Raw genomic sequence first — 24,233 nt, 5'->3', positions numbered from 1 at the left:
ACAATATACACTACAAGGTGTTTGAACCGGCCACCTCCCATCTTCGAAGGAAGAAGCGTTAGCGCACAGTACTGATCACACACAGTAGGGCCGGTCACTGAAGGTCACGCTTACTACAGAATGTTGAATGTTCATGCTACAAACGTGAACCTAAGTTAGTTAACTCTATAAAGGTTAGTAGGGCGCGATGGGCCTGATCACGTTTAGATGCACAACCACTGGGGTATAAACATTCCTCGAGTGTCGCACACCGCATGCCAAGGAGATGATAGTTTCTCACTAGCGACATGCGCTGCGCACTGAAAGCGGGACACTCAAATATAAGGTGCTGAAGTGTCTCGTAGTAGCCATAAGACGTACACAATGGACTTTCCACACGCCCTTGTCTGTATAAACGTTCGTGCACGTTCACGCAACCAACCCTCAGCTTGAGCAGTTGCGCTCTATAGCGCGACGAGGCAAGCCTCGACCACGAACACGGGGCGGGAACGTTCCATTTGCGACGCGCTGATCTGGATGCTGCTTGAGTAGGTGGCGACGAATCAGCAGACGAGCGTCATCAAGCTTGCACAAAATTTCTGGGCAGTCACAGTTGTTATGAACGCAGCTCGAAGCGAGCCGATCAGCCTCTTCATTTCCGGCGATTCCTACGTGTGAAGGTATCCATTAAGCAACGAGAGATATACCCCACGTGATGTAATTTTGCTCGCAGAGTCAGTAATGCTGCGCACAAGTGGACAATCAAGCTCACTGCGTTGTAACCTGCTAAGGGAAGCACGGGAGTCCGTAAAGATGACAACCTTCGATGTAACTAACTCCTCTTGCACGTATTTCAGTGCAACATTAATCGCTACTAGTTCCGCAGTTGTTGACGAAGTTGGATGAGGTATTTTAAAGATACGTAGTACTTGAGTTGAAGGGCAGTAAAAAGCTGCAGTGGCGCCTTGACCGTCGTTGTGTACCGATGCATCTGTGAAAACTTGAAGATAATCTGGAAACTTTTCGAACAAGTGATACTGAGCCAATTGGAATATTTCCGAAACAGCCATATCAGCCTTTTTGTGCATGTCAGAGATTGTGAGGTAAATGGGGAATACGTGTTTCGTGATACCTTTTGGAGGCGGAGACGTATCTGAAGTAGCATGTTCAGAAATGGTAGTGATATCCATAAATAATGCAGCCATTCTTCCCATGCGAGATAACGGGTGGTGAATCAGACGATCAAGGAGCGGTTGACCATTCGATGCGCGGTGCAGACGCTCAATATGATACAGAGCTCTCTGATCTGCTTGCAGCCTCAGGGGTAACTGATGCGCTTCAGTAAGTAATGCAATAGATTGCGCCTCACGAGGTGATCCAAGCATTAGTCGAAGGGCAATGCGATGATCTCGCTCCAGTTGGGCCATCAAACTAGGTGTGGTATGTTCAAAATTTGGTAATGCGTACAGCATGCCTGAGAGTACAGATGACTGGTACACCTGAAGAGCCGTTGTTTGGTCGCAACCAGCACCTTGAGCAGTCAAGGCAGCCACGTACTTAAGGAGGAAGTGCGATTTCCGTCGTACAGATTTAACCGCAGGACGCCAAGAGATGCGATCATCCACAAGTAACCCTAAATAACGGTGTTGTCACACCCAATAGGCGTTTCGTCAAGATACAGTCGGCGCATTGTTCGACGAGTGCGTTGTTTAGGGTGATATGCTATTGCAGCCGACTTAGCAGGTGATATGAGCAGGCCAACTTCACCCAAGTACTCCGAAGTAGCGTTGAGAGCTCTTTGCAAGCTTGCACGAAGCCGCGGACCAAGGTGCGAAGGGCCGCTTATCCACAGAGCAATGTCATCTGCGTAGACAGCTATGCTCACAGGGAAGTCAGTGTCTCGAGGCAAACGACTTGGAAGCGCGGCGAGTACCGCGTTAAACAAAAGCGGCGATAATACGCTGCCCTGTGGAACACCGCACTTCACATTTCGGTATTCACTAGTTACTCCTCCGACACGCACTTTCATCCGGCGCTCCGATAGAAAATTATGCACAAATTGGAGCAGACGACCCGAAATTCCCGCGGTTGCAAGAGCTAAAATAATCGCCTTATGCGGAACTGAATCGAAAGCTTGATGTATGTCTAGGAAGAGCATGTAGGCGGATTGCTTGTTTTCTTTAGCAAATTCGAGTGCTGAGACAAGGTCTGATATGCTGTCCAGAGCCGAACGGCGGCAACGAAAGCCACTCATGACATCAGGGAAAAAATTCAGCTCCTATAGCCTGACATCTAAGCGAAACAAGACCATTCGCTCCATTAACTTGATGATGTTTGAAGTTAGGGATATTGGTCGGTAGGACTTGAGGTGCCTTGCAGGACGCCCGGGATTTAAAATTGGTATTACCACGGACGATTTCCACTCAGCAGGGATTACACCGGTTCTCCATACTTCATTATACTCGTCCAATATACGGTCATGGAAACTCTTTCCCTTCCCCCAGTGTAGGGTAGCAAACCGGACGCTCGTCTGGTTGACCTCCCTGCCTTTCCTCTCTTTGCTATCTCCCTCTCTCTTATCAACGTTCCGCAATGCTTGGTACGTCACACCATCTGCGCCTGGAGCAGTGCGGCGTTTGGAGAGGCTCAGCGCGTGTCGCAGCTCCTCAAGTGTGAAATCTGCCTCGTCCTATCTGGCAGGTTGGACCGTGGGAAGCGGTTACGGTGCTGTGGCTTGTCAAAGAAGGAAGGTCGCTAATTGTGGTGTCACTGGATGCAGGAGAGACGAAAATGTCTGCAAATGCCTCTGCTATTACTTTTGGTGACTGGCCAGTCGCTATGCTCAATGTAGCCGTAGGATTCTTGCAGATTTCAGGAGTGCGGAGAGCCTTCAGTATGCGCCATACATTTCCAAAACCACTTCCAGTATGCAACCAACTACACAAAGCTTCCGAGCTCTTGCGACGAAGCTGTTTTGTATGCCGCCGTATGGCTGCATCAATGCGATTGTATATAGTCCGGTCGGTGCGTCGTTTAGAGCGCTGTGCCCGTCTATAAGCGCGCTGTCGACACGCGCAGAGCCGCAAAAGCAAAGTCCGGTATGTTTTAAATAACGCAGCAGTGCTTTCATAACGGCTCGCGCTTAGAGCTGGTGTTTGCTCTTTAGGTGAAAGACAAGAGGCACGCAGCTGCAGTGTACTTTGCTGTGCCATACTGTGTGTTAATGCCACGCGAGCTGTGCTGTGCCGCACTTTGTTTTACGCTAACGAAGGTGAGTGGTGCAACGGGCCGCTTTCGCTTCCTGTCACCTCGCGTCCATTACGAAGTTGCAGAAACAAAACATTCATTCCAAGTAGGGAAGCCTTGTCGTGAAGGTGCATCACAGGAAGCGAGCGGCTCACATGTGTAAAACTGGTAGGCGTAAAACTCGTGAATTAATCGAGGATTACGTGGTACGTCATACATTCTCAGGTATGTATTACTTTAACGTACTCCTTCTAAAGTGTTATCAAGAGCGGTGCAAACGGCTTTGCTAAAATCATAGCGTTTCGACAGTAGTGGCGCTGGTGGTAGAAAACGCCGAACCACATTCGCTGCTCTCTAGACTAAAATTTTCTTTTACGCCTGCTGATCCAAATTGCTTTCCTCTATCCTAAAGCTCGCTATGCATAAGCGCTTAAAAGCGGGAAGGTTGCACTGAGTGTGTGTGTGGGCGAAAATTGTGTAAGCACGGTCACTACAAAACCTACTCTGACATGCTGCGCCTTCTGTGGGCAAAGTGTAAAACCGTCACGTGGACTGAGTGACTGATAGCTATCCATCGCCGAAGACACAGTAGCAATGAAGGCGCCGGAATTTACTGCGAACCACAGCTAAGTGCATACATCTCTGGTCGGCGTTCCTTAGCTGTGCGTTTCACGATGTTGTATTCCAAAACACACAGCAAAAATAAATAACTGAAAGCTGCCCGAACTGGAAATTGTTCATATGTGAAGTTCCAGCGCGAGAACCGAAAGAAAGTGCGGACACAGGACAAGCGTTATCTCGTAAGTACTTTTACTAAATAAATAAATAAATAAATAAATAAATAAATAAATAAATAAAACATTCGTACAACCTGTAAATTAAAAAATAAAAGCAACAAAAAGAAGCAGGAAACACATACGGGCAGACGTACACAGTACAGTTTTCAGCAAGCAGTCTGAATCATTTACCCATAGGACGGTCAAGCGCTCTTTTTCACCTAGTGCTTGTGAGAACACGTTCCATCATTTCCATTAAAGACAGCTCTACATTCAAACGTGCAGCAACTGCCCCACCACAGTGCTTTCTCTCAAACAAAAGAAAGCCCGTGAATAATGAGCATGTCCTGTTCTTTCCTACGTGTCCTTGTAGCTTTTGTTTCTTTTGAACTTTATTTAACTTTCTTTTTAGGATAGCTCTCAATGAAGCAAGCGGAAGCAGCGTTAAGCTCACATTGGCTGCGATTTGGGTGTGTGTGCTTACATACACACCCACCCATCCACCCAAACACCCACAAACACACATGGAAAGAAAAAAGAACATTGCTAAACAAGCGCTGATAGACAGCTAAATACATTTATGTTAGCATGTGTATTTCTCTAGATTTTTGTTTCCTTTCCTGTCAGTAAGCGCTGTTTTCTCTTCAGTAACATTAACGTGTGCCATCTGGCGTGTTTCCCTGTTTTGGACATTCGTCACGTAGCGAAACATGTAAGGCAGCACCATCCCGCTCTTCGGATGGTGCCTCTGAGATTGAAAAGATGACCTTTACTCTCTCGTCTCTAGCGTGAAGCGGCTGTGGTCTTTACACGGCGGTCCACAATGCCCCAATTTGTGCCGAACACACTGCAGGCCAGCTTTCCTGATGTTGTTGTTCCGCGTCCGCATAAGCTGAAATGAGAACCTAGGAGCATCTTTAGACTTCTAAGCACGCCAAAGGGCGCCAGTGACGGTAGTTTCCCCCAAACGCCATGGTACGACCGGGTGCGCTGAGCTGCAGCATTGAAACGCTAATGCGCGCTCTTTCCCATGTCGAGCCAAAAACTAGCGTCTAGTGAAAGACGACGCTGAGGAAAATATCCCATTGACTCCGACCACCCGCGGTCCCTTGCAAGGCCGCCGAAACGTTTCTGCGACACCATTCGTGGCACGATAGAAATGAAGCCACCGGAGCTCTTGACCTCGCAGAGAACACATGTGGCTGGTGTTTCCTTTCGCTGTATACTGCCGCTTTTCTTTTTCCTTTCATATATCATACGCGCCGTGCGCGCGTCGTGCGCGCAGCCTTGGATGCAGCGCGGCCGCTCTTCGAGCAGTCCCAGGTGCATGTGACGCGCACGGATGCTGTCTTTGTGGACGCCATCCACACGAGCTCAGGCTGGACGGTGCTGCAGAAGGCGCTAGGAATGGGCAAGCCCGTCGGACACGTGGACTTCTACCCAAACGGCGGAAGAAACCAACCCGGATGTGGAGGCCTTCTCGGTGGGTACACTATGTACGTCCATGGAATCGCACGTGTAGGAGTCGTGTAGCCTTGCCCGTTCTGCGATTTTGCGTAATAACATCTACGCCCTTTCCACACGGAGGTGATTCTGAGCCACTATCCACCACTAGAGGCCATATTTTTTGACGATGACAGAACCCAACCACTTTCTCTGTTTCTTTCAGCAACGCAGCTTTTCTGTACTGTGTCACCATCTACGCCAACAATTAAAGCTGGCCGACCACATCATGAAATTTTAAAAAAGAAGCACGCACAATGGTTACCTAAAAAAAATAACATGTAAGACATGGTTTACACCAGCGCTAGTCAATGTTTGCTACCTCCAAAGCCACTAGAAATACAAGCTACTGCGTGCACGCCTCCCTCTCACTCAAGCAATTTCCGTTTTGTATTCCAAATTTTAGTCTTCATTTTTACCCACAGCATACATGGTCGCATAAACCGCAGGAATGAGACGTCATTCCGCGTTTACTGAGCCTCTTTGCTACAAGGCACCTTTTGTCTAAACAGTGAAGCCAAAGTTCGGAAAAAAATTTTAGCACAGCCCTTGTTTCAGATTTCAGGGCGCACACAGTTTCCGCGTTCGTGACCGATTCAGAGTTTGCTATGAAGAATTCATGACACATGCTGCTTCACGACACTCTGAATTGTTTGTTGCGATTTCCCTGGGGTTCGCGATTCACAGTTGCGTGAACGGTGGGATCGACTAGGCTTAATGTTTAAAATATCGGGGTTCGAGCGATTCATGGAAAGGCATAGTCGCTGCAAGCGGCTCTTGCTCTAACATAAAACCACTGTTTGTGGTCGGCTGTATCTCTCGTCATTAGGTTTAGCACCACAAAGCGCAAATAAATGCATGACGTGAGATGTTGTGACAATACTTCAGTCACTTGCCTTTGAAGATTATCTCTGTTAGGCGCGTTTTTGAATAAAAAGGCAGCTCTGCTTATACTGGGCATGCTTTAAAGATGAAAGCACGTACCACCAATGTCATGTACGGTGCAACTACATCAGAAATATTTGCACGTTATATGACAGATCAAGGACCTTATAACGTAAATCTATTCCAATCTGTTTTTATTCCAATCTCCTGACTTCAAATTTACGTAACCACCGACGCAAACATCGGGCGGTAACTCGCAGCGTTGTCTGAACAGCCCAATCATATGCTCTCCTCGTTTATAGGAGGTCACTTTTGTTTGTTTTCAAAACGAATAACATTGCCTACATCGAGCTGTTTTTCTTATCTAATTGGCTGACAAGAGGCGAGCAGCGTGATCAAGTGGAGATGGTCTCGAAGGGGCCGAGCCAGCGCAGTGAAAATCGATAACCGGATGAGGAGGTTGGAGCCGGCGTCTGCGACTGGTCCGCTTCCCCTTACTTAGCTTGCGGTGGCTTGTTGAAAATCATGGCGGCGTGCAACGGAAGGTTAAAAATGTCGCTAAAGCGGATCCTCAGCAATGAAGATTTGGCAAAGCGATTTGGTATACATGCCGAAAGTGCTCGATAATGTTATACTGCCACGCAAAAAAAAAAAAAAAAGGCTTTCTTATACGCAAAGAAATCCATGCTCTTTGGCAGGTGCGAGTCGCCAGTGCCTGAGCGATCGGTGGGCAGCCATCTTCTATTCCTTTCGGAACGGGGCAGTCTCCGGCTATTCAGAAACAAAATCAGTTTTGTTCGGTATATTAATGCACCTTTTACGCGTTCACGTCACTTTGACGCGGCGAGTTATCGCGGTTTTGTGACGTCGCGCGACAGACAGGAGAAGTGGGCGCAGCCCAAGAACGTTTGACCAACAGCAGAGGGCTAATGGCGAGAAGGCGTTTAATCAGAAATAATTATTCATACATGATCAGTGTGTACATGTCATATCAAATGGGGAGCTATCGCGGTTTTGGTGACGTTACGCGACAGACAGGCGAAGTGGGGGTGGCCCAAAAAATTTTTGAACAATCGCGGAGGGTTTATTGCAGAATTGGAATTTAAGGCTTTGGAATAGCTTCACGTTATAGCGCCCCATGGCATAAAAAATGATTCGTGCCCTAGTGCAGTACACGAAGTACACCGGCTTGAATGACCGTTCATAGTGCGGTGCATCCTCCCGCATACACGCAGTGTTCATTCTGTTCCTCATTCCTATATCTATTGCCCCTTTCCCTTACGCCCAGTGTAGGGTAGCAAACCGGACGTTCGTCTGGTTGACTTCTTTGCCTTACCTCTCCTTGATTTAACCCCCTTTCTTTAAATGACAGCTTCATCTAAACAGCATCATCTAACAGCTGGCGATTAGCGCGCTTATGCGATGCCCTCTGTCTTGCTGATCTCCTCACTCTATATGTTGTGCGCACACACTGTCTCCTTGCAGAGATCGATTGCGACCATGGTCGAGCCCCGCTCTATTACATCGAGTCGATCAAGTATCGCCAGCAGTGCCGCTTCGTGACGTACATGTGTCAGGGTGGAATGGAGGCTTTCCGCAACGGCATTTGCGTTTCTGGCAAACCCAGTGGCGAAATGGGTTACTACAGCATCCAGGCGCCCGGAAGGGGTCTCCAGTTCCTCAAGACCAACGCGCACTCACCATTTTGCCTGCCACTGAATATGTGATAGACTGCGGAAAGAGAACACAGGGAAAAAAATAAATAGAGCAGCCGCTCCGCAGGGCAAGCGGCGCTGTTCAATGGAATACAGCCTTCGCCTTTCGTTTAGTCTTCGTCTGATGTGCTGCAGCTGCATCCATTTGGAATGCACCCAACAGGAACGCCGTGAGTCGTACCTTTGCTCGTGGGCTGCCCTTTTCATTCGATTAAACCACATGTGCCTTTGTGCGGGTGGACACCCACTTTTTAGTGTCACCGCAGTTTCGGGCGACAATGAACCAATTAACTTACGTAGTAGCTAGTTTAACCACGGTTACGCGTAACCTTGGCCCAATTTCCCCATTTCATTGCTACATATATACTTGATACTTAAGTCCCAGGAAAATTATCTGGGTTCAGATGCCTTTGACTGTTTATTTATTTATTATTTATTTCTTTTTGGCGGAAGTGCCTCGGTGTGTGAGAAACTAGAAAATACAAACAAATGTACGAACAACTTTTGCATCTCTGCAAAGACCGCGCTTCCTCTCGTGGCCGTTTTCAAACGCAACGATGCACTCATATGCATAAAAGGAACGCTCTCAGCTGAAGGGGAGTAGTTTGAAAGATTGAAGGCAGCGCACGCAACTTCCGCCGAGTTTTTCGCGTGCAGCACAGCTCTACGTTGTGGGGCAAATACGTGGTTTCCTCCGTCAGAACCTAACGATTTAGCGCGGAACAACATCGAGCGCTATTCAGTCCCCGTCGCGCGTCTCCAACACGCACAAATAATTTCTCTGCGGCATTCCTTGACAGTCCAACCTGGGTACGTGTCACTAGTGCTCGTTTAGAATGAGAATATAAAGAATGTTTCTCACGAAAACGATTAGGTGGTGTCTATAGCCGAAAACGGCATCCGTGTCGCCATATCCGAAAACATCTATAACTGCCCAACGCGCGCTTGGCGCAACAATATATGGATAAAAGGAATAAACGAAAGATGTCTTATATCTTGTCCTACGTGCTAATGACCACATGTCAGAATTAGTGCCTCACTGCGTTGCTACAGCAGCAAATGCGCGATGTAACACTTTTGCAGATGTAATTTTACTGAGCAACGTTTGTCGCAAGTTGGAGTTTATCGCAGCCTCATTACGGAATATGCAATTGCTCCTACGTCCTTAGTTCAGCGCAGCCCTTAAGGCCCCCATGCGAGTAACTGGCTCCTAAAGAAAAGTAAGAGCGGGGTAGTGACGGAGTATATTTTGCTGTTCAGCCTAGATTTGTGCGAATTGCGGAAACATTTTCTTCCGTTTTCTGCCAAGTATTCAGGGGAGACATGCAAACAAACTCTATCGGCGCAGTCACGTGTGGCGAACGGAAGCAAGGGAGAACGAAAAAGCACAGGGTTTGCAGCGGTCTGTGCGTGAATGAGCAGCAGGTGAGAAGCAGCGATTTCCTTTTCAAATGACACCATTGATTTTTCTTTTCTAGTGACGCTGCACTTGCAAGCACACGCGCGCACAGAAACAAAGGCACACGCATAGACAGGGCGAAGGGAAACAATGCAGTGCATCCACGCTTGGTTAGTTAGCCTGAGCCAGTAGGGAAGCAGAGAAATAGCATAGGCGACGACACGGGGACATTCCTTCTTGAACGAGACGGAGAAGGCGCTCCCGCGACACGCAGCGCGTCGACTCGCGCGCGCCCGGCTAGCCGACGATATGCAAAAGCCTCCGAGTGCGTGCTCTAGAAACGGCGATCACCTGCGCATCTTGCTTTCCAAAAGCTCGCGCCCTCTCTGGCCCAAAAGTGGCTCCGGAGGTCCGGAACGAGAACTGGCAGAGGCCGCCTTTACCCTCGCTGCCCCCTCGCCTGCTACACCTCGCCCCACCAGCGTCGGCCGTTTTATACCGGTCTCCCTCGCGGCTGCTCGCCTCCCCTCGACGGCGGCGCACCGGCGCAAAGTGGAACGGCTCCCCTCCTTGTCGGACAACGGCTTCGGCAGCACACTGGGCAACCAGCGAAGCGCGCACGCCGCTCTGCACGCCGCCGACCAGGGTCACGCCGCCTGCTCTGTCGCCGCCGCGAGCCCCAGCCGCGAGAAGCACCCACCACTGTGGATTACGACGCTGCTCGGATCCTGTTCATGCTAAGGTGAGCTGCACCGCGTGATGTAGGCGACGCTGCTTTTCACCCAGGATCATCAATAATGGCGCAATACAACGAAAACAAAAAGCGCAGTCCCCACTGTTCGGGGAATCGGCGACCACCGATTACTGCACCGGTTCCGGGCTAACAAAATGAAGCGGTGCGAGCAATTCCGCCTGAGCTAGGTTGAAGTCTACGCGAGTCCTTCGCGTATACGTGTTTCCGTGCAAAAGACGCACTTTGGACTGTTGGCGCCACACAGTCCAGGGTGTATGCTGGCACTGCGCGAAAAAGGAGGCTCAGCAGAAATGCTGCGATTAGGTTCTTGCGCTCCTTGAGGCTCAATAATGTTGCTGTGCGGGTGTGTTGGTAAGAACCAGACGAGGACGGTGAAAGAAGACAGGAGACACGAGCGCTATTTTTCTTTTCTTTTTATTTTTTTTCGTTCTTTTTTTTTTTTTTACGCAAGTATTGTAATTTCTTCGAAGATAAAGCAATAGACGGCAATGAATCACCACGGCTCGCCAGCGCTCGTGTGTCTCCTGTCTTCTTTCACCGTTCTCGTCTCGTTGTGGGCTCAAAGTTTTTGTCTCCTTGAGGCGTTCCTTTGGGGGAAAAAAATACTGCTCACTGTACCAGATTATTTGGAAGAAAATGGCCGAGGATCTATACCGCGAACGAAGACAACGGCGGCTAATAGCATTTACGACCACACTGTATATTTACGCTTCATAAGTATACTTATGAAAAATTCCTACAATTATATGACCGTCATGTGCCTTATAGAAATAATAACAAGCTCAATTAAGCACCATAACCACCAATTTTTTATCATGCAAATTTAAGGCTCGCGCATTCTGTTTTGAAAATCAACTATTACGACTTCGTTAGGGGGTGAGTGTGTCCAGCATTGAGTAGGTTAAGTATATGTTTCCTTCCCTGAATGTAATTACAGACGGAGGTCGGAATCGAAATTCAAACCGTTTTCCCTTTCTACGCCCTTGCCAACCTGCCTTTACCTTATTCTTAATCCGCTGACAATCCGCTCGCGTGAGATTGACGGTGATAGTGGGTCGCTGTATTCTTTTGTTTATATTGCTCCTTTGATAAACATGTAAAAGTGAACAAGAACTCGCCACAGCTTCTTCACGGCAAAATATTTAGCCATGTGCGTCGTACCGGCGTCGGCGGAGGCAGTTTGCGAGGGGGAATATTTTTCTGTTCAGCTGAGCGGGAACTGGCCGCTCCCCGCTTCGTTTATGTTCCAGTGACGATACTAGTGCCAGGTCTTCAATTTACTGCCGATCTTTCTCCCAGAGGCCGAGCTCTCCGTGGTCGGCCGCCCATGACCGCGACTGAATCCATTGCAATGCGTTCGCGTTGCGTGCAGCAGCGGCAACTTTGGCGAATGGATCCGTGAGAGGTGTATTAGCGAGGAATCTCGCCCCGGGACACACCACGCGCAGGGCCGCAGTGCCGGCTGGAATTGGGAGAAGCGGGCTGGGCTTCCATTTAGTGGGCCGCCGTGCAAACAACCTAGATTGTCGTCTTCTATTTTATGGCTCATCATGGAAACGCGATGACCGCCAGGTGGAACCATCGTGAAGGGTCACTGTTTTTTTCGAGCAACAACCAGCCACGCCGGGCGCTGTGCCTCGGTGCTCGTGAGTGTGGTTCTTCCCTCGGTTCTTCCCTCTCACCTTTCGAGGACTGCTCTATGTGTGCGCGTACGCCAGCTGTACAGTGCGCACTCGCCTCCGATGCTTAGTCGCGGTGGGGCATTCGGATTAAAGCAGCAAAGCCTCGGAACGAGCGGCGTTTCAGAAGCTGCTGCCAGAGTAACCAGAAAAGCTATTCGCCGGCAGGTAGTCTTCAAGAAAGAGCGCTACGTGCGCCTCACACATGTAAGCGTGATTTATCGCGAATAAATTTCACGTCACATTGTCTGGACGCTACCCGCGCCTTCAGTCATTTGAGGGCAATCGCTGTGCGAAATATCAGCTCGTATAGACACATGGAATGGATGCGTGCAGAGCCAAACCTATCATTTATGCTATTTGTCGTTGCATTAATCCTGTTTTAAGTGATGATAAACTTGACGTCCAAGCGCAAATGAAACGGTAGTAAGTCATTAAGGTAAACTGGGTTTTGGATACTTTTGCTGTCACATGTGCATTGGTTAATTCAGTGAGCGCCAGGCCAATACCGTAAGGGCTGGTCATTCGCCATTTCATGACGGACACACCTGTGAAGTTAGCCTCACCGGTATTATTGTAGGCCCCCAACGTTAACTGAATAATAGTAAAGATTTAAATCCACCACGAAGACTAACTGAAAATTATTGGCGTCCTTAAATACAAAGAACTGAAGTAGAAGCTATCGACAGTCAGTTTGCTTCGTAAATGGAGTTGCTAGAAAATAGTAATTATTCACGAAGTTTTGGTCTTGCCAGGAAAGGAAGAAAAAAAGACCGCCTATCCCATGTCCGGAAGTATAGGTAACAAACAGCTAGTGGAACCCCGTTTTATTAGATGGTCAGAATTCACAAAACGTTTTGTTCGTAAGTACTCATTGGTATTGGTCGGCCGCCTTTGCGCATAATAGTATCTCCCAAATTACAATTGGCTGGCATAGGCTCATAGAAAAGTTTCTAGTGTAAGGGTTTTTTTTGTAAGTAAGGGCCACGATCGCCCGGATTCAAAGCGTTGTGCTCTCAAGAGAAAACCGTTGCTTTCGTTTTTCCATGACATCCACAGACTTTGGCGGACTAGGCTACTTCCCGCACAACTGCCAACTGAGCTACTCTCTTCGTCACCTCCTCTTCTCTCTTGGGACTTTCATGCCTTGAGTCCTCCCCGCCCTCGTTTCGCAGTCGTCATCATTGATGCGGCTGCTGTAGTTTCTTCTCGCCTCACATGCGCAAACGGCTTCCACTTTTCAGATTTGTGAGGGTGTTATTAAAATTTGTGAAAAGTGAAGAGAGGGGGGGAAGGTTAGGTAGCTTCTTTTTTCTGTTACAGTGGGACGGACACAGTGCCTAACCGCTGCTTGGCCAGCTGTAATGATTACAGTTTAAATTATAAAAGAATAGGTGAAAAATGCTTCTGAAAGTTTTCTTGTGCTCAAGACTTAGCTTGGTTAGCTAGCTAGCTTTCCCTCAACATGCAAGCCGGAACATTGAAGTGCAGATGACCTTTCAGGAAAACTATATGCATTTTCGCTACCGAGCAAGACTAAGATGATGACTATATCAGAGAGCCTGGGTTTCAGAATTTCTGAAATGGGTGGATGAATGCATGGCTTGGATGGTTCTCATATGTGATTCAGTTTTATTTGGTTACGTTGAATTATAGAAGACATTGTCAGGAGCATGTCAAATATAGTTGTACATCATGCTTCATGGCGTGCTTCCACTGCCACCCGAGTTCATTCTGTATCACAAAATTTAAACGACGCTGGCACAAACTTTCAGAGAAAAGGATGGGGGGGGGGGGAATGGGGAGGGAAAGGGTTGTTTGAAGAATCGGGAAGAGATTGGGTCGGTCACTTATGTCGTTAGGTCTGTATTAATCACAGGTTGGGTACTACCCCGTTACGCCAAAAGATAGCTCGTCTCTTGGGCTCGAAGTCCCAACGCTTTTCGTTTATAAGTGCGCTTTGCCATTGGCCGGCCGCCTACGTTAGAATGTCCAACATCGCTATTGACTGGCAGTTTCTCTTACAAACAGATCGATGTAACGTTCGTAAGCCCTCGTCCTGTTTTTATGTCCTACCCTCTATGTGGTCGCGTTCTTGGAGCTAAATTAATTATTGCTTAGCGAAATAACTTTTCTTCTGCGTGAATATGGGCCCAGATTCGCGCCGCGTGCTTCACAAGCAGAAGGAAGCAACACTTTCAAGCGTTGAATGCCGACACTGAGCTCATCGTTCAGTAGTCGGTAGAGTCAGAGAGAGGAATAAAATGAAATGCAGGGAGGTTAACTAGACCGCAATATCCGGTTTGCAACTCGGCGCTGGGGGATGGCAATATGGAGGATAAAGTATAAAGGAAGACAGAGAGTACAACACCATCAGGGACAGTCCAACACATGAGCGAAATCAAGAACACGCTAGTATGTAGTCGTTCGCACGGGAAGTTGTCTTAAGGCAGCGCACCGTCTTCTGCGCTGACAATCGGTGAGACCACTTTTGGATTTTCTGTGCACCGAATGACTTTAGCTCGTGGAGCATTCCTCTACTGAAGGGACGTAAGTAGGTTCCTCAGTATCGAGTTCATACATCGCACTTTGAGCAGACATAGTGTGCTAGCTGTTTAAAAAGAAGTACATGGATGAGGTACACTAACGACCGTAGTACGGATATGACTTGTCTAGCTTCAACTGTCACTTCATCAGCACGTGTGGTGCGTGTCACAGCTGCGAAAGCACACTGAGGCTCTTTCACAAACTATGTGTACGATAGCGTAAGCCATACTTCTGAACAGTTAGGCTAGCCGGCTTCTGTCTCTCACCTGCCTTCAACTTCGGATGTGTGTGGCGCTGGAGGCATAGGAAGTACTGGGAATGTAGACGCGTCTCCTTCCAAGTTGCCGTAGTCTGCCTGGAAGACTGTCGGTGACGACGACGAGGTCGGTCACGCCAGTGATTTCAGTGACTTCTCCGTGGGTCGTACTTTCACAGATTTCTTTGAGGATAGTGGACTCATTCTTAATTTGAGGACAGTCTTCTAAGTGGCGCCAAGACAAACCTGGCAGTTTGAGCGCCTGAAGTTCGCTGCATGGCAGGTGTCTTTTGTGTGGTTCTCCGAACATCGGACACACACCACTGATCTTGTATACACGCGGTCTTCACGCGTACAAGCTTCAGGCACTGAACTGGCTTTGGAATAAATGGGTGAACTGTATGCCGGAAGTGGCCGACCTTGATATATATGGGAACAAACTCACCCTTACATGTAAGATTGACACAGCGCATTTTCCCGAGGCGGTCGATGTGCACGATGTCAACACTTTTGGTAGAAATATATTTAAGTATAAGGTCAAGGGTTGGCGAATCCGTACGTGATCAGGGGCGCTATAAGGTAAAGCTATTCAAAACTGCTTTTATGTCATTTATGCAGTCAGCGCTCCACAATAGGTCAAATATTTTTCGGGCTACCCCCCCCCCCCCTTCGCCTGTCTGTCATGCAACGCTACGAAAACCGCGAAAACTCCCCGTCTGACATGACGTGTGCACACTGATTATGCATGATTAGACCGAAAAAAAGTAAAATAGTTGTCTTATTCGACACCTCTTTTGCCATTAGCCCTCCGCTATTGGTCAAAAGTTTTCGAGCTGCCCCCACTTCGCCTACCAGTCCGTTGACATCGCAAAACCGCGAAAACTCAGCACGTCAAGGTGACGTGTACGCATTAAGAATGCATTAATGGGCCGAACAAAACTGAACTTTTGTCGGAATAGCCGAAGACTGCCCCGTTTCGAAAAGAATAGAAGACGTCTTCCTACCGATCGCTTTGGCACTGGCTGTTCGGAGCCGCTAGGGAGAATGAATTTATTTGCGTATAATAAAAATTTTTACGTGGCATAACGTTGTTGAGCCCTTCCAGCACGAACTCTTCTTCGGTGAGGATACAATTTAGCGACATTTTAACGCGAGAGCGTTAAATCCGGCGTCCGGCGTACCGCGCCCAGTGTCGACCATCGTTACAGCAAAAATGATATCGTACTACACATACCCAACCACGCAGGCCCTCCATGTAGCGCAAGGAAGTTACTGAACTAATTGAATTTCTCAAGGTAAAATGTGTGAGAAAAATCGTAAAGTACGGCTTCCGCACAACCTACATACACGATAGCGTCGGATTGTAATTTGAATATGCGAGAAAACAAAATTTTGTTACTCTTAAACTTAAAACACAAACTCCATTTACAAATCTCACAGGCCATAAAGCGGGGCGCCTGGTTACATCCAACAGCTACAGATGGCGCTCGCCTCCGCCGCATCGCGGCCCACGCAAGAGGCGGCGTTTCTACCAGTAAGCTCGCCTTTGTGCATAGCATTCGCCGCCAGCGTTTTCCGGTGAACATTACGGTTACATAAGTTGCAGTTGCCGGGAAGCGTGAGAACCAGTCAGGGATCTATTAATGCTATTGCGTTCCACTCTTAAACGCGAATCTTAAGCGTCCTGCAAACTTTTTTAACCTTCCATTCATTCCGCCGCGATTTTCAACCAGGAGCGCTATACCCTAAAGCAATTCCAAACTTTGCCATTCCAATTCTGCAATCAGCCCACTGCGATTGGTCAAAAACATTTTGGACCACCCCCACTTCGCCTGTCTACCATGCGACATCACGAAAATCACGATACCTACCCATCTGAAATGACGTGAACACAACGATTATGCATGAGTAGACCGAACAAAAGAAAAATAATTATTTCTGATTCGACGTCTTTTCGCCATTAGCCATTTTCTATTGGTCAAGAGTTTAGGGCTGCACCCACTTCACCTGTCTGTCACGCAACGTCACAAAACAACGAAAACTCACCACGTGAAAGTGATATGACCGCGTTAAAGATGCATTAGTATGCCGAACAAAACTGAATTTGTTTTTCTGGATAACCGGAGAGTGCCTGTTTCGAAAGGAATAAAAGATGGCTGCCCCAGATCGCTCAGGCTCTGGCTACTCGCACCTGCCGGAGAGCACGTGTTTATTTGCGTATAATGGAGATTCTTGTGTAGCCATGTGACGTTCTTGAGCACTTTTGGCGCGTTTACGACATCGCTCTGCCAACTCTTCCTTGAGGAAGATCCGGTTTAGTTGCGTTATTAACCTTCCGTTGCACGTCGCTGCGATTTTCAACCAGTCACCGCAAGCTAATTAAGAGAAAGCAGACCAATCGCAGACGGTGGCACCACCCGCTGGCCCGACCACATCAAAATCCTCTCCACATGAGCGTGCTTCTCGCCTCCTGGCAGCCAATTAGATAAGAAAAGCGGTTCAATGTAGGCAATGCTATTCGTTTTGAAAGCAAAAAAAAAAAAGAAGAGGAACCTCCTATAAACGAGGAGAGCGTTTGATTGGGCTGCTGAGGCAATGCTGCGGGTCACCACCCGATGCTTGCGTCGGCGGTTACGTAAATTTGACATCAGGAGATTGGAATAAAAACATATTGGAATAGTTTTACGTCATAGGCCCCAGCAGCCGTCGCAAGCTAAGCAAAGGAAAGCGGGCCGGCACCACCCTCTGTGCAGCGCGCAAACTCTAGCTTGCAACCGCTACACGTCGACACGTGTAGTTAGTGTGAGCCAGAGTTTGCGCGCAGCACTATATTGAAGACATACAAGAATCGCCTACCGCGTGGAATATTTGAGGCCCACGCAATCCACAGAAGGGACAAATGTGTCAGCACCCGATCAATCGATCTAACAGATAAGGAGCTTGGCTACCTTGAACAGCAGATAGACTCATTCCCCGACTAACTACGTGCGCATTCGCGTCAGTATATATGCTCTGTGTATTTTCAAATAATTCGTATGTTGATAGTCTGCGCTCGTGTTTGTTTCCTTTCTTGTCCCGTCCTCGCGCAGTTCACCCACAAGTTAATATGCACCAACAAGCCCAGCTAAGAACTCTTGTTCACGATATAGCACTTTTCAGATTATCTGCGCAGTTTGCTGCATAAATTCTGTTATGGCAGTTCAGACCGTAGTCCAGTGGTCTGCCAGTGTGCTAAATGACTTTAATCCTTGAGCGTTTAACGAAACACAATTTTAGTTTTCATACAAGATCACCTGAAAACATTTAGAATACGTATGATAGCGATCGCGCGTAATAACTAGACAATGGGCTCGGTGTTAGCCAATATCGGATGGCACTCACATAGGAAAAGCTTGCGAATATGAACGCTGGATCCTTATTCGCAATACTTGTTTCACGTTTGAGCGTCTCCTCATAGGATGACGCTGAGACAGGCACTATTCATGATCGCGATCAGCTTGATACCGACTCGAGCGGCTCGGCGATGAGCAATCGTGGACGGCAGTTACGACAGAAAGAGGAGTGATAAAGAAAATGCATGGAGCCTAACCAGGCTGAGCCCATTTGAGGCATTTGCGAAAGAGGGCCTCTATTCAAAAAGCAGTTCCTATACGCTCGATCAGTGGTAAGAACAAAGACCAAATATAGTAGCAGTAACAAACAATGGCAACATATCTTCAGCGAAGGCGGCCACCCAAGTACTAAGACATCTTGCGAACAAAATGTGGCTTTGATGTGAATCATATTGAATGGTGTCTCTGAAACAGGAGCAAGAAGTTACCGGTTCTTCAGTGAGAGGTGCTGTAGGGCTACCTATAGAGATGCGCGCACAGCCACTCATAATGTCAAGCGGTTGCTGAACGCGTCAAGAGAAGCACTGCCCGCAATTCTCGAGGAACAATGCGTAATGTATTCCTTTATTCATTCCGCATCAACTCACCGGCGCTGCCGATTGCGGGTGCTCCGCGCTTCCGACGGGTTGCCGAGGTCAATGCGAGCGTGCCCCTCACGACGCGCGTGGATGCGTGTGGGCCGCTGTGGAGAGGAGAAGAGCAAACAGGAGCAGCGCGCCCGCAAAAGCCGCCGCTCTTAACCTTCACGCCTCCCTGACAGACAGGCCCGTTCGTGGCAGGGACGGCCGCTGCACTTCCTGCTGAGACGCTGTTGTGCGTAAGCGGGGAAGGGCGCGATGACAGACACACAGGGCGGGGGAAGCCCGCGACGACCCAGACGAGGCGACCGGAACGCACTGGAGCAGTTTCGAGCGGGAAACGCGGAATTAAGTCGCTTCCGTCGTGCATATATACGCATAGTCGCGTGAGCATTCGCGGGCGTTCTGTTCTCGCGTCGCTGGCTCGCTACATATGCGCTTGCACAGGCTGACCCAATTCAAAGGACGGAGCCGACGCTGTGGTGATCTGCTTGTGCACCCACTCGTCGGATGAGGAACGGAGGCGAGAAACAATTGCCGGAGATTGCCTAGATTTTCGGTGTGATTATATACATATACGGTATATACGGCGAGAACGTCAGAGATAGAGAATGCAATCCGCAATGGCGAAGCTGGGGACGTAGGCGTGAGCTGCGAGTGAGCCGTAACGCTGGTCTTGCAACAAATTTTAGAACTCAATTGGCATCGGCCTTAGTTGCGAAGCACCTCCTATAGCATGACAGTCTTTCACCTAAAGATTTCCGTGGAGACCGCCATGGAAAGCCTCGCATCGCCGCCTGACCTCGTGCTACAGTGTCATAGCAGGCCCTCAGTCCGGTTTCGACTTCCAGTCTAGGCGGGGGGCATCTGTGACTATTATTGCAATTTCTGTAAGACCACACACGTCAGCGAACTCACCACAATTTCCTTCTTTCCGTCCCTCCTCTATCTCTCCCTGTTATCTTTGTTTCCCCCTTTCCCATTCCCCCGGTGTAGGGTAGCTAACCGGACGTTATTCTGGTTAACCTCCCTGCCTTCTACTTATCTCTTTCCCTTCCCCACCTAAAGATTATGCTGGCTATGAAACCTCGAGCTCCGTAGGTACGACGTTATCCGCAACTTTCAAAGAGTTATGATGACCTCTTACAAGCTAGTAATAGCTCAGCGCGAAATATATGTGCATCGACTATACAGCTTGAAATGGCATCACAGTCATCGCGTTTGAATCATAAACCGGAGCATTCGCTCATTACTGTTACCAATTATTCGCCTCACCTTCAGCGGCAAAAACTGATGAAGGACCAAAAAAGATTGATCAATTGGCACAAGGTGCACACCATGCCTACAAAGATAGCGGCGCTACATTTTCCGGTATATTAGCGCGTCGTTAATGGCTGTGAGGCTTATTCACTGTTCTCCGCAACATCCTAAACGTCTTATGCTTCAGAGACCAAATTAAGTACATTCGATAATAACATGTCCAGGAACACGATTGGCTCTTACAAGAAGTCAAAAGCGCAAGAATTCCTTGTGAATGTGGGCCAAGATTTTATGCCTTCAAGAACACATTTATGATGATCCAATGTAATGCCCAAGTAGGCTGGCAAGTGGTCCTCAGTCCTTTATGGTTACCTTGGATCTCCTGTGTTTTCAACAAGAGAGAAAAAGAAATTTTGAAGCCCAAAGAAGCTTTCTAAACCAAAGGGAATTGAAAGCACAAATGAAAGCAGGCAACCATTAACAGATAGCTTGTGATTGAGTATTGCTTACTTTAATATTAATAAATGAGCTGTTAATTAGGTGTGCTGGGAAATTACTGTTGGGAACTATTTAACAGAACATGCGTTGGGAAATTACTCCTCCACTGTTGGATATAGGTTTCAGCGTCATGTAGTATTGAAGCACCACTGGTTGAAATTATCATATCGTGTAAGATATGCAAGGAAACTATTAGTACATAAACATTCTACCGTAGAAACTTAGAACGACGTGATATGAATGCACATGTACTAGTTGGCACCCGTGGCCTCGAAGCGCCACCCGTTGACCACGCGAACATCCAAAGGCTTTGGAAGTCGCTGCAAGATTACTGGGCAATGGTTCTCACTTTTGATGTGGTTTTGTTCCGTAGTAAAGGTGCTTGCTGAACTGCGCTATTAAATACAGGGTGTCCCACGTAACTTGAGTCAAACATTAAAAATGTGCAAATGCCACGTAACTGCACAGAACCGAGGTAATGTTGTCTGCCATCGCTCGAAGATACTCAGATTATCTTTTTCACTCCGCCTAATTAGATAATTAGTCTTAATTACTTTAGCTACATTTCAAATATTATAATTAGATAAAAAGTGTGAATGAGAAAATTGTAGGGAAGCATGAAAAACTCCAGAAACCGCTTTCTGTTGCTCGATGCGTGCTACACAAAAGTGTTTTTCCAAAAGAAACCCGCGAACGCACGCAAAATTGCCGCGCGAGTGTGCCGCTCGAGGCACCTTGCGTGCATTCGCGAGTTCCTTTCACACTCGGAAAAGCACTTTTATGTAGCACGTATTGAGCAACAGAAAGCGGTATCGGGAGTTTTTCATGTTTCCCTACAATTTTCTCATTCACACTTATCATCTAATTATAATATTTGAAAGTTGCTTAATTAATTAAGACTAATGATCTAATTAGACGGAGTGGAAAAAAAAATTCTCTGAGTATCTTCGAGCGACGGCAGACAACATTACCTCGGTTCTGTGCAGCTACGTGCTGTTTGAATATTCTTAATGTTTGGCTCAAGTTACGTGGGACACTATGCATAGCAGAACGCCTTCCGCGACAACAATAGTAATTTGCCTTAATGTTGGCCATGGCATTACAGCCTTTGAACTGAGCTAGTAAGCCGCACAATAAGAGCTTGCGGCATGCCACTTGTACGTCCGCGGCCACAAGCGGCTATCGCGGGCGAATTGCGCAAGTAGAAAGAGTATTGCAAACATCTAGTTTTTAATTTCGAGTTGCGGATCGGTGTAATAATATAAGCAGAGGCTAGTACGGTGAACAACAAGAGGCTGAGACGTCAGGGTGAATTAAGACCCTAAAGTGGTTGGCAAGGACATCAACACAGAAAAGTTACGCGGCAACGCAATTTCGAAACAAAGGTCTAGTGTCGAGGCGCATGGATTGTGGAACATAATAATTGATCGCGTAGAAGAGATGACAAAGGAAACAGTGTTAAAACTGTTTAACATTGCAGCTAGCACTAAAAAAATATTTCATAGGAAACCAAATAAAAATAAAGTAGGGTGAGTGGAACAGGACTATTCCATGCAAAAAGATGTAGACGATGGGTCATGCAATACGTTAAAAAAAAACTATACTCTTTGATTTTATGAGTGAACGAGATGCGATAGTGATGGAAGACGGCTAAACCCACGCTTACTTTGATAAATTCGTTTACCGAAGCATTTTATGAAGCCTAATGCACTAACGCCATGTTACAATGTGTAGGGGCTGCTCATTCATTGACATTCGCTCCGGCAAATGTTTCAGGTTAATTTTATATCACACGAGAACTATGGGTACGTTTTCACTATGCTTTCAACTTCAGGCTCGAGGCGTCTAATTGCCTCACGGCTCGGGCATCGAGCTGTCTTAACATGCTGCAACTATTCCTTAATTTCAATAGAACTGCCGTGGGGCAATTCCATCGAAAGCTCATCTGCCTCGCGTTGAAATGTAATGAGTCTGGGCCCATTTCGAAGATACAGATTTTCTTTTTCTAGGCGGCATCTTGTAAAGACAGACCGACCATCAAGGGCATTTGACGGGGACACCTTCACGATCTTTACAATTGCTATCCTCATTAGAAAGAATGACGAACTGTTTGCAGCGTAGTCTTTATCAGAACTTGCAAATCATATCTGTTTTCCTGACTGACATTGCCTGACAACTTATGTTTGCAGTCGTTCTAAGGCATCTTGAACCTATGTTTCTGAATTTTCAAAATATTAGCAAGCAACATTGACACCGCACATATTAATAGGCAGTTACGAATCTTATTGTCAACTGTCCAAACGTGAAGCGTATGACTGATTGTCGATTCTTTCGCACACTCTTTTTACGTCCAGATGTGCGTCTAAAAGGTTATGTCTCGATCATAAACAACATGTACTCAATTGAGTCTCGCCCAAGCCACCGGATCTACAACACGCGCACTGCCATAAGTAATAGTTCTCTCAAGAGCTTGTATATATTGGGTTGATTCTATGACATAATAGTGGGGCAACGTAAATGTAATATAAATTTCATCAGGGCATAAAAATAGCAGCGTTGCTTGAGAAGTGAGGCGCGCCATGTTCGTGCATTGAAACACCCGCAAATAAGGCAATAACCCTTTGGAATAGCTTTTTATTAGAGAGGCCTCTACCGCCACGCGTATGCTACACTGACGCAGGTGGCCTACATGGAGAAAGCGCTTTTGCGCACACTTCATAGATATAGAATTTGCAGCAGGCGCACGCTGCAATCACTGACGGATCAAGAAGAAAAAAAAAAAGGGGGGGGGGGGAGTGTGGCCCGAGCTTCCGCTGCACCCTATTGAGGCTACTTTGGATCTTCTCCTGACTGCAATCAACATATATTTTATAGAAACCATGCTACCAACATCGTCATTTATATTAGGTGTGGTCAAGTAAAATTTGTTCGAGCAGTGTTACATTTAGCGGGGCTCGACGACCCCGATGAGTTTGTAAATAACTAATGAGCGACAGAAAGCGCTCATTCGCTTGACATGGCAAGTGTTCCGTCAACATATGATCATTGTGATTGAGAATAGGCAGTGGCAGTTCATTTGTCTGGTCGGGGCGTGCGGATATGAATGTACATGCAAGTGACTATATAAAAGAACGCATTGCACGAGGTGCATATAGGCATTAACAAACGAAAGCGAACCAGAATATTTTTGTCTAATGCAATTATGCCATACAACAACGCTTTCTTGCATGTTAGGACCGTTTGGCTGGAGGCGCTAGCGCAGAAAAGTTGAGCGTCAGTGCAGCAATAGCTGTCCAGCTGTGTTACCGCGCGGATTTCAGGATTTCGACCTCTAAGGAAAGTTGCAACATCACAAGGACTGCAGTGACACACGGCATTTATAACTGCAGTGATCGAATTAATAATGGAGCTGCCAGAGTAATTTTTCACAAGCGGCAATAGTCGCTTGGACGAGCGATGGGATAGGTTCAGCGGTTCCTCCAAAGGAAGAGCGGCGATGCTGATCTTTTACTGATACTAATGAGAAAAGGCATAGTGATGACACCCCCGAATGATCGGGAGCAATTTACTTCTTCTGAACAACAGCATATTTACGAATAAGCCTGATTTTAACATTCACTCTACCGCACGAAAATAAAAAAAAATAATTACGAATAGAGGTCAAGCAAGCTTCAGAATTACTAGTCCCTGCGAAAGAAAGCCATCTTGGATGACGTCGATGGATAAGAACTGGTTAGGATTGTTACGAAGAAAGACTCACATTCGT

At 47.3% G+C, this 24,233-nt stretch overlaps 2 protein-coding genes across 2 annotated transcripts in view; both read left to right on the top strand.

Annotated features, from left to right (window-relative positions):
• Window positions 1-8,195, top strand: part of LOC126544353 (phospholipase A1-like) — a 60,394-nt gene extending 52,199 nt beyond the window's left edge. Inside the window, exons 6-7 of the mRNA XM_055062087.1 lie at window positions 5,287-5,484; window positions 7,875-8,195. Coding sequence (XP_054918062.1) covers window positions 5,287-5,484; window positions 7,875-8,116 — 440 coding nt within the window. The 3' untranslated portion in view covers window positions 8,117-8,195. The remainder of the gene's footprint in view (window positions 1-5,286; window positions 5,485-7,874) is intronic.
• Window positions 8,196-10,008: 1,813 nt separating this feature from the next.
• Window positions 10,009-24,233, top strand: part of LOC126544351 (uncharacterized) — a 79,360-nt gene continuing 65,135 nt past the window's right edge. The window contains exon 1 of the mRNA XM_050191640.3: window positions 10,009-10,245. The gene's annotated coding sequence lies outside the window, so the exon portion shown is untranslated. The remainder of the gene's footprint in view (window positions 10,246-24,233) is intronic.

The sequence above is a fragment of the Dermacentor andersoni genome, chromosome 1 (assembly GCF_023375885.2).
Source record: "Dermacentor andersoni chromosome 1, qqDerAnde1_hic_scaffold, whole genome shotgun sequence".
NCBI classification, from domain to species: domain Eukaryota; kingdom Metazoa; phylum Arthropoda; class Arachnida; order Ixodida; family Ixodidae; genus Dermacentor; species Dermacentor andersoni.
Note: the sequence above shows the minus strand (reverse complement) of the source record. Positions and strands in the feature narration are given on the sequence as shown.